The sequence below is a fragment of the Ahaetulla prasina genome, chromosome 1, assembly GCF_028640845.1.
Source record: "Ahaetulla prasina isolate Xishuangbanna chromosome 1, ASM2864084v1, whole genome shotgun sequence".
In the NCBI taxonomy this organism is placed as follows: Eukaryota; Metazoa; Chordata; class Lepidosauria; order Squamata; family Colubridae; genus Ahaetulla; species Ahaetulla prasina.
The window spans coordinates 275,574,710-275,596,666 of NC_080539.1; the positions used below are offsets into that span (position 1 = coordinate 275,574,710).

General features: G+C 38.4%; 1 protein-coding gene across 7 annotated transcripts in view; it reads right to left on the reverse strand.

Annotated features, from left to right (window-relative positions):
• The window catches only part of PPFIBP2 (PPFIA binding protein 2), a 98,191-nt gene extending 84,685 nt beyond the window's left edge, over positions 1–13,506 (reverse strand). For 3 of the 7 annotated variants that reach the window (XM_058160426.1, XM_058160408.1, XM_058160417.1), the window contains exon 1: positions 13,267–13,505. In XM_058160426.1, coding sequence (XP_058016409.1) covers positions 13,267–13,440 — 174 coding nt within the window. In that variant the 5' untranslated portion in view covers positions 13,441–13,505. Of the gene's footprint in view, positions 1–224; positions 753–13,266 lie in introns of those variants that run through there. The other 4 variants (XM_058160451.1, XM_058160443.1, XM_058160399.1 and 1 more) reach the window with 3 other exon arrangements.
• Positions 13,507–21,957: the final 8,451 nt, after the last annotated feature.

The following is a 21,957-nucleotide window of genomic DNA, read 5'->3' on the forward strand; positions in this document are numbered from 1 at the left end:
GTTCTGAGCGGGAAAGCCTGTCTTCCATTGTCTCAACCTTCATAAATATGTCACCGAATCGAGGTCTCCCTACCAAGAAATAAAAGTCTATAGCTAGAAAGAAAGAAGAGCTGAAAGAGAGACTGTCCTGCATGCCACCTCAAATATTGACTTTTAAATATTAAAAGCACTACTTCAGTTCTTCAAATATACTTAAATCAGCATATTTAAAAGATTCCACATACCTATTTTTGGTTCACTGACCTCCTCCAGGTTTCACATAACTGAACCTTGATCCTCTCATTGTTCTTCTTCACTACAAAGGAACTGAAACTTCCAGAGACTTTAATCCAACACTCCTGTTAGTACCCTCATGGTTAGGAATGTTGACAAAGTACATTCCAGTGAATCACAAGCCACCCTGTTACCTGCCTCTTAGGTTCAGGTCACAATAGCACTCCGGCCCCAGGTAGTTTGGAGAAAGAGAGATTTTCAACAAACAGTGAAACACTGAACAAACAATGTTCCTTAAATGGGCGAGGAACTTCAATAAACTTCCTCTCCACCTGTTCATTTCTTCCGCTCAGGATGCAAGAAAATTAGTAGTTTCAATTTTGAAAGTTGATTCACATCTGTAAGTTGCTCTTATTTACAACTATAGGATGCCACTCAACAAGGATGTCTCTCTCCTCACTTGGTAAGTTGGTTTAAGACTGTGCTTTTGTTTAGAAGAGTGCTGTAGCCATTTCTCCATGCCAGAAAACAAAAGTAAACTGTCAGTGAACATACTGCCTGCAACTTCCTGGAACAGATTCTCAAGAGTTAACCCTTGAGTTCTTAAAACCAATAAGTTTTCCTTTGACTTTTATGTCTGTGTCCTAAATACACGCACATAAAACACATGACTCAATGAATTAATGAACTCCTTCACAGAACTGATTTTGTTTTACTGCCTCTTTTTAGTATGTCTCATAATGACTTTGAAAATTCTGTTCTGATGAGTCTTTAGGGAATTTTACAATGAAGTGTTGTTTTTTTTTAAAAAAACCACATTAACATCAACACTGTCATAATATCACAATCAAATACCAGGAACAATCTGTCTAGAAATTAGAATCCACCTAGGAAGAAAAATAATAGTAAAAAACAACTGAATACTTTGTTTTCTGTAGAATGAGTAGTTTTTAGCAGTTGAAGGACTTGAAGAACTTGCTTGCAAAATAAATAGTACTAAATGAATGCTCTATTAGATCACCACCCATTATCTTGCCATAAGGCTTAATTTTAGAAGAGAGCTTTTATTGAGCAAATATGTGTTTAAGTGGATATATGCAAATGTGTGTGTGTGTGTATATATATTTTAATTACATGCTTGTGTACACTAATGGTTCATATCCATGTATATGTGCACTTAGGAGGAGTTTCATATGCACTCAGAGCTTAGAACCAACAGAACAAATTGAACTCGAATGTAAGTCCTAGATAAACCAGCTTAAAACTGGAAACAGAATATTCCATGTAAGTAGAGGACAACCAGGTACTCCATGTATGCTTCTTAAGTTCCATGGCATAAAAAAGTGAAATATGCAAAAGTCCTAAAGACAACCACAAATAAACTAAGTGAAAAAGGAGCAGATTGGTTTCTATCTGGATATTTATTTATTTCATTTCTACAACCCCACACTGGTTTCATGGAAAAAAATTTTTTTAAAAATTAAACCATGCATGGACCAGTTAAAAGCATACAAAACCTGAGGTACAGAAACTAGAAAAAGCAAAAAAAGTTCCCAATGTACTCTAGAACAGAGGTCTCCAACCTTGGCAACTTTAAGACTTGTGGACTTCAACTTCCATAATTCCTCAGCCAGCTTTGCTTGGACAGCCAGCTTCTTGACCCCTGCTCAAGAAGACTTTTATTTTCACCTGTTACTAGAGGGAGGTTAAAGCTAGGGCTACTCTACTTTTCAATGGATGGTTCCTCCAGAGAGCTGGTGTTGCTACTATCAGGGTGATTTTAGTAGATAGATGTGATCCTGAGCTTGGAGTAAACCCAAGGAGGGCTTTGTAGGTTAACACTAGTGTTGCTAATTGTATCCAGAAGCCAACAGAAAACCAATATATGTCCTGTGGCCCAGATGTATTTGTTCCACGTTAAGAGTCAGTCAATAGACAGGCAACTTAATTTTGGATCAAATGAAGCTTTTGAGTGGTCTTTAAAGACAGACCCAAGTAGAATACATTATAAATGGAGACAAAAGCATAAAGAGGTACCACTGGAGCTCACCAAATACCCCAATGGACAAATATTACCTCTGTCTTGCTGGACCTTGATTTTAGCCTGTTTTCTCCCATCTAGACACTCACAACACAAGTACTGGGTTAGGATCTCACTCAGGGGTGAAATGCTTCTGGTTTGGACCGGATCGCCTGATCTGGTAGCGATGGCAGTGGGTGGTTCAGAGAACTGGTAGCAAAAATCCCTGGCCCTGCCTTCACCCCGCATGCCCAGTTGAGCTGCGTGATCATCAGAGGGTTTTTTTACTTTTAAAAGCATTTTTTCTTCAGCTGAAAAAATGCTTTTAAAAGTAAAAAAAAAAGCCTCTGATGATTGCGCGGCTCAGCTGAGACTGTCAGAACCCTTTCAAAACATTTTTCAGCCGAAGAGCTTGTAGAAAAAATGCTCTGAAAGGGTTCTGATGATCCCAGCTGAGTTGCCTGATCGCCAGAATCTTTTAAAAGCTTTTTTTTTACAGCCTCTTTGGCCAAAGAGGTTGTAGAAAAAATGCTTTTAAAAGTAAAAAAAAAAGTTGGCCACACCCACCCAGTCACATTACCCCCACCCACACACCCACACACCAAGCCATGCCCAGAGAACCGGTAGTAACAAATTTTACATTTCACCCCGATCTCACTAGTCTCACCATCACTGACCAAGGTAGAGATGTAAAGCTGAGTATCATCATCATACTTATGACAATGAATAGATAGATGATCTCAAAAAGCTCAAAAATGATTCCCTCCCCCAAATCATGACCACTCGTAGAACTGCAGTTTTGAAAGGTTATTGTAGAACCACTGGAACTAATACTCTGGATAATGTGTACGGATAGCACTCTTATTTAGTCCAGCTTTAACCTTTTCATGTACATAAGACAACAGAATAGAGATGGAAGCCCTCCTCAGCTCTGTATAAAATGAATGGGATGTTGTGGGAAAAATGCCCACTTCAACAAAGAACCAAACATTTGTAAACAGATGCAATAAAGTATTTTTCATTGGCACGTACAGTTACAGAGATCACTGGGCTCTCAACAAAAGAATGCAAAAGATCTCCAAGATAAACAAGGTTAGGGATTATATATCAACCCCCTTCCCCCAATGTTACCTAGAAAGCAATCTTTTCTATTAATCAGACTCTAGCCTGACCTAATTATAGACACTAACACCATATATCATAATAGCCTTTATTGCACCTATACTGAAAACCAAAAGAAACATAACACTCTGTTTTCTATTACTTGTCTCCTCTCTCTCCAGCATCACCATCAGGTGGCTTTGTTTTGTCTGATCCTTTGCAGTTCTCTGTTTTTCCTTATGCATATTCCGTCGTGAGCTCAAAACATATTTATTCATTAAAGCGGGACTGGCATAATTATTGATGAATTTTAATTGGGTATTCTTAATATTTTTTAAATTTTAAATCTAAATTTTAATAATCAGCCTTTAAAATTTGCTCTTTTTAAATGTTGTTTTAAATTGTATATATTTTGTTTTTATTCTGGCTGTACACTGCCCTGAGTCCTTCGGGAGAAGGGCGGTATAAAAATCTAATAAATAAAATAAATAAATAAATAATAAATATGTGATCGTCAAATCATTATACATGAAAACCCTCCACAAATAATAGCATCAGATTGTGAATAAATCTTTTCAGTTTTCAGGTTCTCACCTCACCATTCAAATTTAGTTCAAGAATAGTGCTCTCTATAGGAGAAAATGAACCTAACCCAACAACAAATCCAACCCCAACACGATTCCCTAGATTTCTAGCTTTCTGTCGGACTGGTTTCCAAAGAATAACTATGAATAATCACCATAAATTAGTTTGCTTATCACCAATAGCATTATTAACACAAATTCATTTTTACAGCATGTTTCAATTATCTACATGTTTGCTCTTTGGGCGGCATTTCTTATGCCTCTATGAGGTTGTTGAGCCAAGCTGTTTTGAAGCTTAAAATAATAAGATAACGATAATGATCAGAGGAATTTGATTCCTGTTATGTCTACAAAGACATGGACAAGCAATTCTCAAGAAGTTCTTTCAAATGAGTTTCCTTTGAGAATACTAGTGTTTAAAGACTTAACTCTTAGATAACTATAGTCTTTGCAAATAAGCCTTATTTCAGAATTATTATTTTTTTTATAAATTACCAATTCCTCTATTATTACCTTATTAGCAGTGGTGGGATTCAGCTGGTTTGCACCGGTTTGGGCAAACCGGTTGTCAAATTACCACCCACCCACCCCCGCTATCAAAGTGGATCCCAGGGGAGGTAATTTAACAAACCGGATCGCCCAGGGTCAGGTTGGCTGTCACGAGAGGTTCGTCCCGCATATGCGGCGGGCTGTAGGACGGGATGGGCCATGCCTCCCATAACAGCCAACCTTACCCTGGGCGAACTGGTTGTTAAATTATTTGAATCCCACAACTGCTTATTAGTCATTAAAATGTAAAAAAAAATAACTCTTCAACTATTGTTCGGTGTCTCATAAATTGTAGAAATTAAAAACTGTCCTAAGAACATCTTATTCCGTACAGAACTGACCACCTACAGCACAGACATGCATGCATACTGAAGATGAAACTTTTTAAAACAGAAATCACCATCAAACTGCAAGGTACATACACTACAGAGTTAATCCTTGCATATCCATTGTCCTTTTATCGTCATTTCAATCTTCTGAGGACCAATTCAATACAGGTGTGACCATTAAATATAAATAATCAATATCTTCACTTGAAGTTTGCATGAATCAACATAACAAATTAAGCACCAACCAGTTGTGAAATCTGATAATAATCTAAAATCGGCCATTAATTTTACATGAATTGAAACTGTGTCAAATCCAAGGTGCCTGCCTGCCTAAACATGACCTGGCACAAGCAAACATTTTTTTTTCACCTGCAGGCACAATGAAAAGATTGCCAACCGATTACTGCATCATAACGACACTTACTTATGCTTATAAATAAAGAAAAATAACTGTCTTTCAAAAAACCTTTTCAGGAGGAAAAACAGTAACCTCGGGAATTAGAAAAAGTTTGAATTTTGTTATCATTTCAATACCAATCACGAACATGAGCTGTAAAAATTCATTCCATTTTTTTTTGTTTAGATATTTTTTTCCAGCCTAGTAATTGTAATATTATCATGACAGCATGACTGAAAGCAATTGGGTTCAGATGACAAAGTAATTTTACAAATGCTTAAAAATGAAAATAACTCATCTGGCCAATCCAAAGGCAGGATAAAATACAACTATCAGCTTCATCAATTCCCTACAGCCCTCCTTTGCCACTTCTAATTCCTTCACATATTATTCAATTTTTTGTTACTCAACTGTAAAGTGAAGAATGAGCCATTTTCTTGAGAAAAATAGATTGCACACAATCAATGCATTTTTAGATTTTTCAGTTCAGAATGATCATAGACACTAAACTAGCCAATTTGAATTTTTACAATATATTACCTCTTTAGCACTCAGAATAAGATTTATATAATAATCACACAGTTTATTTCCAGTTCAGTAATCATTCTGGGAACTGACGTTATATATCACAGATGCTATATACATATATATCTTCCAACCAAAATTCTCTCAAAAAGTTATGTAAGTGGAATGAAAATTATACATGTTCAAATAATCCTTTTTGTCATCGTTTCCATAATAGTTTCCAATATGCTGATATTCAGCAATGGAATATAAGCCAGCATCCACATTTGCAAAATTAAAGTCATATATTATAATATGTTAAAAGTGAGATGATGGTTCTAAAATTCAAAGATGATTAAAACAGATGCCTTGCCTATAGTAACACTGAAATAGCAATGGAAAGAAAGCTACTGATTTATGTAAGGGAAAGAAATAAGATTCTGCTATATATCACCCTACCCTGGGGAGGCTATGGAATTCCTGAACTGGTGCTTAGAGGATGTAAGGATTTGGATGGGGCAAATCAGAGATGCTGTTTGTAAGTAAACATTTAAGCATTTCAACATTGGTGCTGATAGTAATTATCTCAGTGTTCACTCCAAAAGAGATAGATCTTGACTATGAAGCACTCCAGAACTCTTATTTAAGGATAGGATAGGATAGGATAGGATAGGATAGGATAGGATAGGATAGGATAGGATTTCAGGTTTGTTTATAAAGCAATTGAAGGAGACCAACTTGATTGATGGAGAACATCTGGGGGTAGGCATCCCCATGTATTTCAAACAACTGTACTGCCCAGAAATCAAGTTATTAACTTATGCCCAGGAAAAAGAAAATAACTGTTAAATATAAAACTTATTTCTAGAGCAAATAAGCATTCTGCTAATATCATTTTTTTAATTTAATTTCCTACTTGGATACAAAATGGTTTTCAATAACGATACTCTAAAGGTATTTATTTATTTATTTATTTATTATTTAAATTTGTATACCGCCCTTCTCCCGGAGGACTCAGGGCGGTTCACAGCCAAGTAAAAATACAATACTATAAATACAAATTAAAATACAATTAAAAAACTTATTAAAATTGGCCAGAATTAAAATTTAAAGCTAAAACCCATTAAAACCCATTAAAACACTAACCCAGTCCAGCGCAGATGAATAAGTAAGTTTTAAGCTCGCGGCGAAAGGTTCGGAGGTCCGGAAGTTGACGAAGTCCTGGGGGGAGTTCGTTCCAGAGGGCGGGAGCCCCCACAGAGAAGGCCCTTCCCCTGGGTGTCGCCAGACGACACTGTCGCGCCGATGGCACCCTGAGGAGCCCCTCTCTGTGAGAGCGCACGGGTCGGTGAGAGGTATTCGGTAGCAGCAGGCGGTCCCGTAAGTATCCCGGCCCTATGCCATGGAGCGCTTTAAAGACATTCACCAACACCTTGAAGCGCACCCGGAAGGCCACAGGTAGCCAGTGCAGCAGGATAGGTGTCACTCGGGAGCCACGAGGGGCCCCCTCTATCACCCGCGCAGCTGCATTCTGGACTAACTGTAGCCTCCGGATGCCCCTCAAGGGGAGCCCCATGTAGAGAGCATTGCAGTAGTCCAGACGAGACGTCACAAGGGCGTGAGTGACTGTGCACAAGGCATCCCGGTCAAGAAAGGGGCGCAATTGGCGCACCAGGCGGACCTGGTGGAAAGCTCTCCTGGAGACGGCCGTCAAATGGTCTTCAAAAGACAGCCGTTCATCCAGGAGAACGCCCAAATTGCGCACCCTCTCCATCGGGCCAATGACTCGCCTCCCGACAGTCAGCCGCTGGACTCAGCTGACTGTACCGGGATGCCGGCATCCACAGCCACTCCGTCTTGGAGGGATTGAGCTTGAGCCTGTTCCTCCCCATCCAGACCAGACGGCTTCCAAACACCGGGACAGCACTTGATGGCTTCATTGGGGTGGCCCGTGTGGAAAAGTACAGCTGGGTGTCATCAGCGTACAGCTGGTACCTCACACCGAAGCCACTGATGATCTCACCCAGCGGCTTCATATAGATGTTGAACAGAAGGCGAGAGAATCGACCCCGCGGCACCCCACAAGTGAGGCGCCGGGTCGACCTCTGCCCCCGTCAACACCGTCTGCGACCGGTCGGAGAGATAGGAGGAGAACCACCGATAAACGGTGCCTCCCACTCCCAATCCCCCAACCGCGCAGCAGGATACCATGGTCGATGGTATCAAAGCCGCTGAGAGGTCTAATAGGACCAGGGCAGAGGAATAACCCCTATCCCTGGCCCTCCAGAGATCATCCACCAACGCGACCAAAGCCGCCTCAGTGCTGTAACCGGCCGGAAGCCGGACTGAACGGGTCCAGATAGACAGTTTCCTCCAGGTGCAGGGGAACTGATATGCCACCATATTTCTACAACCTTCGCCGGGCAAGGTTGGAGACTGGACGATAATTACCTAAAACAGCCGGGTCCAGGAAGGCTTCTTGAGGAGGGCCTCACCACCGCCTCTTTCAAGGCGGCCGGAAAGACTCCTCCAACAAGGAAGCACTGTAATCCCCTGAGCCAGCCTCGTGTCACCTCCTGAGTGGCCAGCACCAGCCAGGAGGGCACGGGTCCAGTAAACATGTGGTGGCATTCAATCTACCCAGCAACCTGTCCATGTCCTCGGAGTCACAGGGTCAAACTCATCCCACACAACATCACCAAGACCGCCTCAGACGTCCCGTCCGAATCGCTGCAATCTTGGTCCAGACCGTCCTTCAGCTGAACGATTTTATCGTATAGATAACCGTTAAACTCCTCAGCACGCCCCTGCATCGGGTCATCCCGCCTCCTGGTGAAGGAGGAGCGGGTCACCAAACAGGGCAGCTGGGCGGTTATCTGCCGACGCAATGAGGGAGGAGGTGTAGCAACGCCGCTTCTCAGTGCCACTAGGTAGGTCCTAGTATAGGATCTAACTAGTGTCCGATCAGCCTCTGAACGGCTGGACCTCCAGGAACTCTCTAGGCGCCTTCTCCGCGTTTCATCCCCTCAGCTCCTCGGAGAACCAAGGAGCCGTTGGGATCTACGCCGGGTCAGAGGTCGCAAGGCACGACACGGTCTAAAGCCCCAGCCGCAGCCCGCTCCCAGGCTGCAGCTAGTTCCTCTGCCGTGCCGTGAGCCAGACCTCAGGAAATGGCCCAAGCTCCGTCCGAACCTCTCTGGGTCCATCAGGCGCCTGGGACGGTACCAACGTAATGGTTCCGCCTCCCTGCGGTGTTGGGTAGCGGTCAGAAAGTCCAGGCGAAGGAGAGAGTGATCTGACCATGACAAAGGTTCAATGACTATTTCCTTTAAGTCCAGATCTCTCAACCACTGACCAGAGACAAAAATCAGGTCCAGTGTGCCACCCCCGATGTGAGTGGGGCCATCCACTACTTGAGTCAGGTCCAAGGCCGTCATGGAAGCCAAGAACTCCCGAGCTACCGTCGATGACGAGCCGGCAGATGGCAGGTTAAAGTCCCCCATGACTAAAAGTCTGGGGGGCTCCCCCGCCACCCCGCAAGCACCTCTAGGAGCTCGGGCAGGGCAGCTGTCACGCAGCAAGGAGCCAGGTACGCGACCAGCAAGCCCATCTGACATCTATGACCCCACCTCACAAAGAGGGATTCACACCGCTATCTGAGGTACAGTGGTCTCCTCGGCTCTAGACTCTCTTGATCACAACCGCCACCCTCCACCCCTACCCTGGGCCTCGGTTGATGGAATGCACGGAAACCCGTGGGCACATCTCAACCAGGGCACACCCTTCATTGCCCAACCAGGTCTCCGTAACGCTTATAATATCCGCTGCACCCCTGAATTAGATCATGTATTAGGGGCCTTATTGGCCACGGACCGTGCGTTGCATAACATCAGACGAAGGCCCAGGCTCTGAGGGTCCTGACCATCCGGGAACGGGTAAAGTTAGATCGGGCACGCGATCGCCTGCATACATCGAGCGTGACCCCTATGTCGATACGATCCCCCTTCCGCCATATCTGCCCCTCCCACTTACCGTGCAATAGACTCACCTCACACAAAGGAACACCTCCCCCATAACCTCCGAACCCATTTGATAATCGCCACGAGCATGCGCTGGAACTGGTTTCCTCCCGACGGGCTACCCCATCACCCGCCCTACCCTCCCACCCCTTAAAATGCCCTGTCTAAAACCCCAAAGGCTCTTTCTTCTCGCATGCCACCTCTGTGGGTCCCAAGACCCGCCATTGAGGCCGGCCCTTGGTAGCGATATGGGCCATTCCTGCGAGGCGGGGCACCTCGAGGCGCAAGAGTTCACGTGCAGCAGAAACGAAAGTGCGAATCGGCGAGGGATGCTAAGATGGTAAAATCCCAAAGTAATAGAAATGGTGAGTCTTCCAGCGGGAGTCCAGTTGGTCAAAGGACAAATGGAGCAGGAACCGGATAGCGATGACAAAACAGGAACAGACAGGCCGACAGTCTCCATAGCGTGCCTATGGGGAGCAGTTCTACAATAGATCTTAATCAGGTAGACGTGGCTAGCGGTCTGCCCAAGTCCCTAGACCAGTCCAAGCTAGTCCAATCCAGTCCAATCCACTCCATCCCGCAGATGGACATGCATGACCGCCCAGTTTAGATGACCCATGGTCCGGGATAGGGGGGGGCGGAAATAAAATGGAGCAAGCCAGGCCATATGACTTGGGAAAGTAACTTTGCATAGAGCAAAGTAAAAAAATAATAATAAAATAAAATATAAAATAAATCCTGCAAACATAATTTTAGCTATGTTATTATAAAGCAATGTAAGGAAATAGGAAACATTTCAAATTTGAATCATCTTTAATTTTAAACTGATTGCAAATTGGAAGACTGTGTAAAATATTTCACTGAAGAAAAATGTTGGGTACCCTGCACCTGACTCTAAGATAGTTCAGCTGTGTTGACTCATGTAAACAGACTTTGATTTACAATGTGTCAGTCCTCGAAATATAAGAGAACAGTTAATGATGGGAAAAGTGTTAGGACAGCTTTTGCCACTAATTGATTTTACTGGAGAAAAAAAAAATCATAAGTGCAACTACAAAAACCACTGCTCCGCCTATTTTAAAAAGTAACCCTGAAATTAATTTCTTAATGGGAATACAATGTCTATTCTTGGTAATCAGTTCTGAAGCTTCCTAATAATCTCTAACATAAGAATAGAATAGAATAGAATAGAATAGAATAGAATAGAATAGAATAGAATAGAATAGAATAGAATAGAATAGAATAGAATTTTATTGGCCAAGTGTGATTGGACACACAAGGAATTTGTCTTGGTGCATATGCTCTCAGTGTACATAAAAGAAAAGATACGTTCATCAAGGTACAACATTTACAACACAATTGATGGTCAATATATCAATATAAATCATAAGGATTGCCAGCAACAAGTTATAGTCATACAGTCATAAGTGGAAAGAGATTGGTGATGGGAACTATGAAACGATTAATAGTAGTGCAGATTCAGTAAATAGTCTGACAGTGTTGAGGGAATTATTTGTTTAGCAGAGTGATGGCGTTTGGGAAAAAACTGTTCTTGTGTCTAGTTGTTCTGGTGTGCAGTGCTCTATAGCGTCGTTTTGAGGGTAGGAGTTGAAACAGTTTATATCCAGGATGCGAGGGATCTGTAAATATTTTCACGGCCCTCTTCTTGATTCGTGCAGTATACAGGTCCTCAATGGAAGGCAAGTTGGTAGCAATTATTTTTTCTGCAGTTCTAATTATCCTCTGAAGTCTGTGTTTTTCTTGTTGGGTTGCAGAACCGAACCAGACAGTTATAGAGGTGCAAATGACAGACTCAATAATTCCTCTGTAGAGGATTTAAGACGCTAACAACTGAATGTTGCTCATATGATACAGATCTATCAGAACAATACGAAGGTTTTCATCTTGAAGAGATGTAAGGGAGTCTTATTGTAGGTCGAGGACAATGTTAAATATAATAAATTAAGAATTCTTTATTCTGCTTGACTAACCTGACATAGGACTTTAAACTGGCCATATTTAAAATGAATATTAAAATACTTTAATTAAAAAAAGAACAGTATATAGTTCATAGTTGATTTATGTTTACATTAGTTCTCTCAATACTACTTTGCATTGTATCATATGCTGAACATTCATTACACAGTGTTGAAGCAAACCAATTCATTTGTGCCTTAGCATTTACTAATGTTATGATTGCCATGAATACATATCTGTACAAGTACTGCAAATTGTTGTATTTTGAATATTACCTGTACCTTCTTAAGATTTAAATCTGAAGGGTTTGGTTCTGGTTAATCCATTACTTAATAATAATATACAATTTGTGTCATTCATTTTATTAATTGTTTTACTTTCCTCAAGCTCTCTGCAAAGTTAGATTCCAAAAAATTCTGTACTTCATTTGTGACTATCCTAACATTAATTATAGGTATAGAGAAAGGAAATTGTATTATTCCATTTGACATCTAATTTGTCGCTCTGAAATAAGCTAAGCTTGCAAGGAAATGAATGTGTTGTCAGCTAGTAATAAGTTTCCTATACAGGAAATTGTTCACAAAGAGATGCTACATTTTTTTCTTAATTAATATTTGGCGTACTATCTTCATGTTATCATTAGATAAATTGATTTAAATTAACTGTCTAAAGAGTATATATTTTCAGATATATATTTAGGCTTAAGAGGGTAGAGGTAATATTCAAAATACAACACAACAAAACGAGATATGTACCTTTTAACAATTTTTAAGGAAGTGCACCAGGCAGATTTGAAACTTTTCTGTTGTGAGTTTGTAAATCTATTCAAAAACTTTTAAGGTGTTTTGAAATCTGCAAGTTCTCAGTATTACAGACTTCATTATGAAACACTACAGTATTTCTGTGCTTCAAACTAGGGCCCTTAGCTATCAAACCAGCTGCAAGTATTCCAAAGCTGTAATGCATGTTAACTTGATTCAAAGCACAAATACATACTGTATTAACTTTCAAATTTCTTTGGAATACCAAATTCCCTGTAAATGAGGAGGACAAATTCATGAAACTAATTTTTTTTAAAAAATATAACCTGCTATTGTTCTGAAAGCAAAAACTGTCTCATAGCTCGCAATAGTTTAAATTTCTATCCACGTTTCTATTCACATAGAACATAAAAGGAACCTCCAAGGTCCCTTCCAACTCTATTATTATTCTATCAATCTATCTATTCTGTTACCACTTTTTTGTAGAAGTCCATCTACAGTAAGTGGAAGTCTCAGTTCTGCTGCTATGTTTGATGCAGTCCTCTGGTGAGGACCTTTTCCAGCACTGCTAGTTGAAATCCTAAAACTGGAACCACCTAATACAAATGCCAGGAAAACCACTGTTGGCTTTTTAATCAAATAGTATTGCCTTCTAGCAGTATTTAATCAAATAGTATACAAAACAACTCTTAAGAAGCTTATTAAGTTTTATAGCTATTTCTGATATTTCAGAACAAAAGTACTGCAGAAACAGGAGTTTATACTCTCCAGTAATACAATATATACATTTTTTTTTTGTTTTTACTTACCAGATGTTCCTCCAGCCAGTCATGTATGCAAGCTACTGTAGCCCCTGGTACTTGGTGCCACAAAGCTTCTTTCTCTTGAGGATCCTTGAGCATTTCCAATGCTAACTTCAAATCTTCCAAGAGGTGCAAAATCTGAAGTGAGCCAAAATACACTGATTGAGCAGGTGACACCATGTCGTAGACACCATTTGTATATTCTGCAGCTGCCTTGGTACCTAAAAAGAAACAACAGAGTTAACAGAGAGTTCAATAAAAAGCCAAAGAGCCAGATTAAAGAAAGCTGGTTATTTGTTTATATACTGGAAAGTCCATGTGCATCTTATATGTTAGAAAGCACTCCCTGACTCCTTGATGTAATCTTTATTCTTTTAAGTTCAACTGTATCTCATTTGACGAGGCTTCTTAGAAGATATAACTTACAGCATGCCAACCAGAGGTGAAATGCTGCCGGTTCGGACCAGATCGTCCAATCTGGTAGTGATGGAGGAGAGTGGTTTGGAGAGCCAACAGCAAAAATCCCTTCCCCCCCATGTCCAGCTGAGCCGATCGATCATCAGAGGGGTGTTTTTTTTTTACTTTTAAAAGCACTTTTTCTTCGGCCGAAAAAATGCTTTTAAAAGTAAAAAAAAAAAAAAAGTTGGCCACACCCACTCAGTCACATTACCCCCATTACCAAGCCACAACCACAGAACCGGTAGTTACAAATTTTACATTTCACTACTGATGCCAATGAATTATAGACAAAAGCTGCAAATACATTGACAAAAAGATGTAAATTACTACATGGTTCTGTTATAAAAGCTTTGACAGATACCCTGTAAGAGACCCTTCATGTTTTTAGAAGTAGTTCTTTATAAATTATTTTCTCAATTATTTTATAATGCAGTGCATGCAGCATATACATTACACATGACTTAAATATAGCTGTCTTTATTCAGTAAACAAAACTTACAAGTTCTATATTAAAATTAATTTATAAAAACAGACACTGTTTTATAGTTACATTATTTCATGAAAATATATCAATTCACCATCAAATCCACAGTGGCAAAAAAACAGAAGCAGTCCATTCCCATTCACAGAGGAAACAATGGAATGATCTCACTCATTAAGAATAACAAGGATGCAGAAAAATAACATTAGATAACTTAATGAAGTATGTTCAGTTGTGTTATTAAGTGCTTTAGCAAACAGCTCTTCTCTTGCTAATACTGCTGTGTTGTAAGCTGCCAAACATCCAATTGGCTTGCTAAGAGTCATGGCTCAGGCCTGCTCTCAACCAGCTTGCAAAATTCCTTAAAATTTAAAAATAGACTCTTGTGGGCTACCACCATATTGATATACCACTGAGTATATCAATCAATTTCCCCAAATAAGCAATATGTATCAAGTCCTAAGGCAAGATAAAGAGAACCCAATTAAGAAAACGAGTCAGAAACATTATACTTGTTACCATATACCATCAGTGAAACTTGGTAGTGGCAGTATCATGGTTTGGGCCTGCTTTGCTACCTCTAGACAGGACAGCTTGCCATCAGTGATGGAACTAAGAATTCTGAACAGTATCAGCAAATTCTAAATGAAAATACTCTGTGAACTAAGCTCAAGGAAAAATGGCTCATGTCACAAAACAACAGTCTAAAACACACAAATCGTAGAACCAAAGGAAATTAATGTTTTGAATGGCCAAGTCAAAGTCCTGACCTTAATCTTACAGAAATATTTAGGAAGAACCTGAAATGAGCAGTTCTTGGAAGGAAGCCCACCAGTATCTCTTTGAGTTGGAGCTGTTCTGGAAGGAAGAATCAACTAAAATTCTGATCTGTAGGGCTGATCACTAGTTGTCAGAAACATTTAGCTGCAGTTACTGCTGCCCAACAGTGACATATCAGCTACTATAAACAAAGGTTCACATGCTTTTGCCACACACAAATATGTAGCTTTGGAGCATTTTCCTAATAAATAAATGAACAAATATTATGTTTTTGACTCATTTGTTTAATTGGCTTTTCTTTTTCTAGTTTTAGGATTTATGGGGAAGCATTACATTTAGATCATATTTATGCAAAAATATTAAAAATTAAAAGAGTTCACAAACTTTTAAGCACTCTATATGTAGAAGGAACTTGCTGAAAAAGCAAAGGTTTTCATTAATTGGCACATTTTAACTCTGTAAGTTAAAATGAATATTATATTATTTTGCTTGAGCATAACCAGCAGTAATTTTAGTGCAATCATGCTAAGAACACACACATACATACACACACACATATAAATTGGTTACTTGAAATTACTTTGAACAACCATTAGATGTCACTGTCCTTTCAAAGACAAATGAGTAAAAGCATCATATAAATATTTATGACAAAACCAAAAGGTATACTGGTATATATTTTACCATGACCAGAACAATACAATTAATTGGTTTTTGTGTGTATAGTATTCTTCTTACAAGTGAAATACAAAAAAAAAATACTTAACTAAAGAAACTAATTATACAGTGAAAAAAGTGAACATATTATTGCATAGAAATTAATTAACAGAAAAGAAGTTCCACATAGTAAATAGAGATAACCATATCATCATTTCAATTCTTATATTAATCAAGGTGATATGGCAACAAAATTCATCATCTTCTTATTTTAGAACAATGACTTTTCAAAAATAGATAACAAAGTCTTATCCAGGAAAACTATTGACTCGAGTATAAGCCGAGGGTGGGAAATGAGGCAGCTACTGGTCAATGTAAAAATAAAGATAGAGCCAAGTAAAATAACATGAATATTTATTTGAACGAAAAACAATAAAAGTGCAAAGGGGGAAGGAGGATTCCCAGCTTTAGAAAATTTAGAACTACGCTTTGGTATGACCTGAGCATAGCTCATAAAATTATCTGCTACAATGTACTTCCTATCAATGACTACTTCAGCTTCAACCACAACAATACGAGAACACAATAGATTCAAACTTAAAGTGAACCTCTCAATCTAGATTGCAGAAAATGTGACTTCAGTAACAGAGTTGTTAATGCCTGAATGTGCTACCTGACTCTGTGGTCTCTTCCCAAAATCCCCAAAGCCTTAACCAAAGACTATCTAGTATTGACCTCACCCCATTCCTAAGAGGTCTGTAAGGGGCGTGCATAAGAGCACCAGCGTGCCTACCGTCCCTGTCCTAATGTTCCCTTTAGTTGTATTCCTTTATGTATTCAATTCATGCTTATATTTATATAATTATTTAATATGTATTTGACAAAATAAAATGAATAGAATAGAATAGAATAGAATAGAATAGAATAGAATAGAATAGAATAGAATAGAATAGAATAGAATAGAATTTTATTGGCCAAGTGTGATTGGACACACAAGGAATTTGTCTTGGTGCATATGCTCTCAGTGTACATAAAAGAAAAGATATTCATCAAGGTACAACATTTACAACACAATTGATGGTCAATATATCAATATAAATCATAAGGATTGCAGCAACAAGTTATAGTCATACAGTCATAAGTGGAAAGAGATTGGTGATGGAACTTGAAACATTAATAGTAGTGCAGATTCGAAACTTTTCTGTTGTGAGTTTGTAAATCTATTCAAAAACTTTTAAGGTGTTTTGAAATCTGCAAGTTCTCAGTATTACAGACTTCATTATGAAACACTACAGTATTTCTGTGCTTCAAACTAGGGCCCTTAGCTATCAAACCAGCTGCAAGTATTCCAAAGCTGTAATGCATGTTAACTTGATTCAAAGCACAAATACATACTGTATTAACTTTCAAATTTCTTTGGAATACCAAATTCCCTGTAAATGAGGAGGACAAATTCATGAAACTAATTTTTTTTAAAAAATATAACCTGCTATTGTTCTGAAAGCAAAAACTGTCTCATAGCTCGCAATAGTTTAAATTTCTATCCACGTTTCTATTCACATAGAACATAAAAGGAACCTCCAAGGTCCCTTCCAACTCTATTATTATTCTATCAATCTATCTATTCTGTTACCACTTTTTTGTAGAAGTCCATCTACAGTAAGTGGAAGTCTCAGTTCTGCTGCTATGTTTGATGCAGTCCTCTGGTGAGGACCTTTTCCAGCACTGCTAGTTGAAATCCTAAAACTGGAACCACCTAATACAAATGCCAGGAAAACCACTGTTGGCTTTTTAATCAAATAGTATTGCCTTCTAGCAGTATTTAATCAAATAGTATTGCCTTCTAGCAGTATTTAATCAAATAGTATACAAAACAACTCTTAAGAAGCTTATTACGTTTTATAGCTATTTCTGATATTTCAGAACAAAAGTACTGCAGAAACAGGAGTTTATACTCTCCAGTAATACAATATATACATTTTTTTTGTTTTACTTTCCTCAAGCTCTCTGCAAAGTTAGATTCCAAAAAATTCTGTACTTCATTTGTGACTATCCTAACATTAATTATAGGTATAGAGAAAGGAAATTGTATTATTCCATTTGACATCTAATTTGTCGCTCTGAAATAAGCTAAGCTTGCAAGGAAATGAATGTGTTGTCAGCTAGTAATAAGTTTCCTATACAGGAAATTGTTCACAAAGAGATGCTACATTTTTTTCTTAATTAATATTTGGCGTACTATCTTCATGTTATCATTAGATAAATTGATTTAAATTAACTGTCTAAAGAGTATATATTTTACCATGACCAGAACAATACAATTAATTGGTTTTTGTGTGTATAGTATTCTTCTTACAAGTGAAATACAAAAAAAAAATACTTAACTAAAGAAACTAATTATACAGTGAAAAAAGTGAACATATTATTGCATAGAAATTAATTAACAGAAAAGAAGTTCCACATAGTAAATAGAGATAACCATATCATCATTTCAATTCTTATATTAATCAAGGTGATATGGCAACAAAATTCATCATCTTCTTATTTTAGAACAATGACTTTTCAAAAATAGATAACAAAGTCTTATCCAGGAAAACTATTTTAATTTAGCAAACCTTGGCTTTTTCACGCATGTAAAACTTGGTTTCTTTGTTAGGGAATTGTTTGGTCCATTGCCAAAAAAGTAATTTGTTTAAACTTTATTTGTGAAAGATATCAAAATGAACAAAAAAAGTTCATCTAAACCTCACCCTGTTGTTAGTACAGGTAGTTTTCACTTAGCAATTGCCCTGTTTATCAACCGTTCAAAGTTACAACAGAACTGAAAAAGTAACTTCACTACTGATCCTCACATTTCTGACTGTCGCAGCATTCAGTCATGTGATTAAGATTAAGGGGATTTGCAGCTGGAGGGTGTTTATGACTTTTGCAGTGTCCCATAATCACGCAATCGCCATTTCTATGCTTCATAGCTTGCATCCAATAAGCTGAGTCCATGAACAAACCGGCAGTAAAAGTGAAAGTCATGGTTACATGATGTTTTGCTTAATAACTATGGCAGATGTGAGGCAAGTCCACTGCAGTCAGGCGATGTCTCACTTAGTAACAGTGACACTCAGCTATTGAGTTACCAGCCCCAATTGTGGTTGTTAAGCAAGGACTATCTGTAATAATCAATCAACCAGATTCCTATGGAAAACTGACAGTGAGGTAGAAAGGCAGCAGTGCAATCTTCAGCAGCTACACAAACTTGGAAAGGCATTTTTCTTGTATAGAAATAGGAGAACATATGAAAGCTCGGTGCCACGTGAAATTCACAGAAGAGAAAGGGATATGTGTCATTCATTTTATTAATTGGCACATTTTAACTCTGTGTTAAAATGAATATTATATTATTTTCCTTGAGCATTTCCAATGCTAACTTCAAATCTTCCAAGAGGTGCAAAATCTGAAGTGAGCCAAAATACACTGATTGAGCAGGTGACACCATGTCGAGACACCATTTGTATATTCTGCAGCTGCCTTGGTACCTAAAAGAAACAACAGAGTTAACAGAGAGTTCAATAAAAGTGAAGAGCCAGATTAAAGAAAGCTGGTTATTTGTTTATATACTGGAAAGTCCATGTGCATCTTATATGTTAGAAAGCACTCCTGACTCTTGATGTAATCTTTATTCTTTAAGTTCAACTGTATCTCATTTGACGAGGCTTTAGAAGATATAACTTACAGCATGCCAACCAGAGGTGAAATGTTGCGGTTTGGACCAGATCGTCCAATCTGGTAGCGATGGCGGAGAGTGGTTTGAGAGCCAACAGCAAAATCCTTCCCCCATGCCCAGCTGAGCCGATCGATCATCAGAGGTTTTTTTTTTTTAACTTTTAAAAGCACTTTTTCTTCGGCCGAAAAAATGCTTTTAAAAGTAAAAAAAAAGTTACACCCACTCAGTCACATTACCCCCATTACCAAGCCACATCCACAGAACCGGTAGTTACAAATTTTACATTTCACTACTGATGCCAATGAATTATAGACAAAAGCTGCAAATACATTGACAAAAGGATGTAAATTACTACATGGTTCTGTTATAAAAGCTTTGACAGATACCCTGTAAGAGACCCTTCATGTTTTTAGAAGTAGTTCTTTGTAAATTATTTTCTCAATTATTTTATAATGCAGTGCATGCAGTATATACATTACACATGACTTAAATATAGCTGTCTTTATTCAGTAAACAAAACTTACAAGTTCTATATTAAAATTAAAAGAGTTCACAAACTTTTAAGCACTCTATATGCAGAAGGAACTTGCTGAAAAAGCAAAGGTTTTCATTAATTGGCACATTTTAACTCTGTAAGTTAAAATGAATATTATATTATTTTCCTTGAGCATTTCCAATGCTAACTTCAAATCTTCCAAGAGGTGCAAAATCTGAAGTGAGCCAAAATACACTGATTGAGCAGGTGACACCATGTCGTAGACACCATTTGTATATTCTGCAGCTGCCTTGGTACCTAAAAAGAAACAACAGAGTTAACAGAGAGTTCAATAAAAAGTCGAAGAGCCAGATTAAAGAAAGCTGGTTATTTGTTTATATACTGGAAAGTCCATGTGCATCTTATATGTTAGAAAGCACTCCCTGACTCCTTGATGTAATCTTTATTCTTTTAAGTTCAACTGTATCTCATTTGACGAGGCTTCTTAGAAGATATAACTTACAGCATGCCAACCAGAGGTGAAATGCTGCCGGTTTGGACCAGATCGTCCAATCTGGTAGCGATGGCGGAGAGTGGTTTGGAGAGCCAACAGCAAAAATCCCTTCCCCCCATGCCCAGCTGAGCCGATCGATCATCAGAGGTTTTTTTTTTTTAACTTTTAAAAGCACTTTTTCTTCGGCCGAAAAAATGCTTTTAAAAGTAAAAAAAAAAAAGTTGGCCACACCCACTCAGTCACATTACCCCCATTACCAAGCCACATCCACAGAACCGGTAGTTACAAATTTTACATTTCACTACTGATGCCAATGAATTATAGACAAAAGCTGCAAATACATTGACAAAAGGATGTAAATTACTACATGGTTCTGTTATAAAAGCTTTGACAGATACCCTGTAAGAGACCCTTCATGTTTTTAGAAGTAGTTCTTTGTAAATTATTTTCTCAATTATTTTATAATGCAGTGCATGCAGTATATACATTACACATGACTTAAATATAGCTGTCTTTATTCAGTAAACAAAACTTACAAGTTCTATATTAAAATTAATTTATAAAAACAGACACTGTTTTATAGTTACATTATTTCATGAAAATATATCAATTCACCATCAAATCCACAGTGGCAAAAAAACAGAAGCAGTCCATTCCCATTCACAGAGGAAACAATAGAATGATCTCACTCATTAAGAATAACAAGGATGCAGAAAAATAACATTAGATAACTTAATGAAGTATGTTCAGTTGTGTTATTAAGTGCTTTAGCAAACAGCTCTTCTCTTGCTAATACTGCTGTGTTGTAAGCTGCCAAACATCCAATTGGCTTGCTAAGAGTCATGGCTCAGGCCTGCTCTCAACCAGCTTGCAAAATTCCTTAAAATTTAAAAATAGACTCTTGTGGGCTACCACCATATTGATATACCACTGAGTATATCAATCAATTTCCCCAAATAAGCAATATGTATCAAGTCCTAAGGCAAGATAAAGAGAACCCAATTAAGAAAACGAGTCAGAAACATTATACTTGTTACCATATACCATCAGTGAAACTTGGTAGTGGCAGTATCATGGTTTGGGCCTGCTTTGCTACCTCTAGACAGGACAGCTTGCCATCAGTGATGGAACTAAGAATTCTGAACAGTATCAGCAAATTCTAAATGAAAATACTCTGTGAACTAAGCTCAAGGAAAAATGGCTCATGTCACAAAACAACAGTCTAAAACACACAAATCGTAGAACCAAAGGAAATCAATGTTTTGAATGGCCAAGTCAAAGTCCTGACCTTAATCTTACAGAAATATTTAGGAAGAACCTGAAATGAGCAGTTCTTGGAAGGAAGCCCACCAGTATCTCTTTGAGTTGGAGCTGTTCTGGAAGGAAGAATCAACTAAAATTCTGATCTGTAGGGCTGATCACTAGTTGTCAGAAACATTTAGCTGCAGTTACTGCTGCCCAACAGTGACATATCAGCTACTATAAACAAAGGTTCACATGCTTTTGCCACACACAAATATGTAGCTTTGGAGCATTTTCCTAATAAATAAATGAACAAATATTATGTTTTTGACTCATTTGTTTAATTGGCTTTTCTTTTTCTAGTTTTAGGA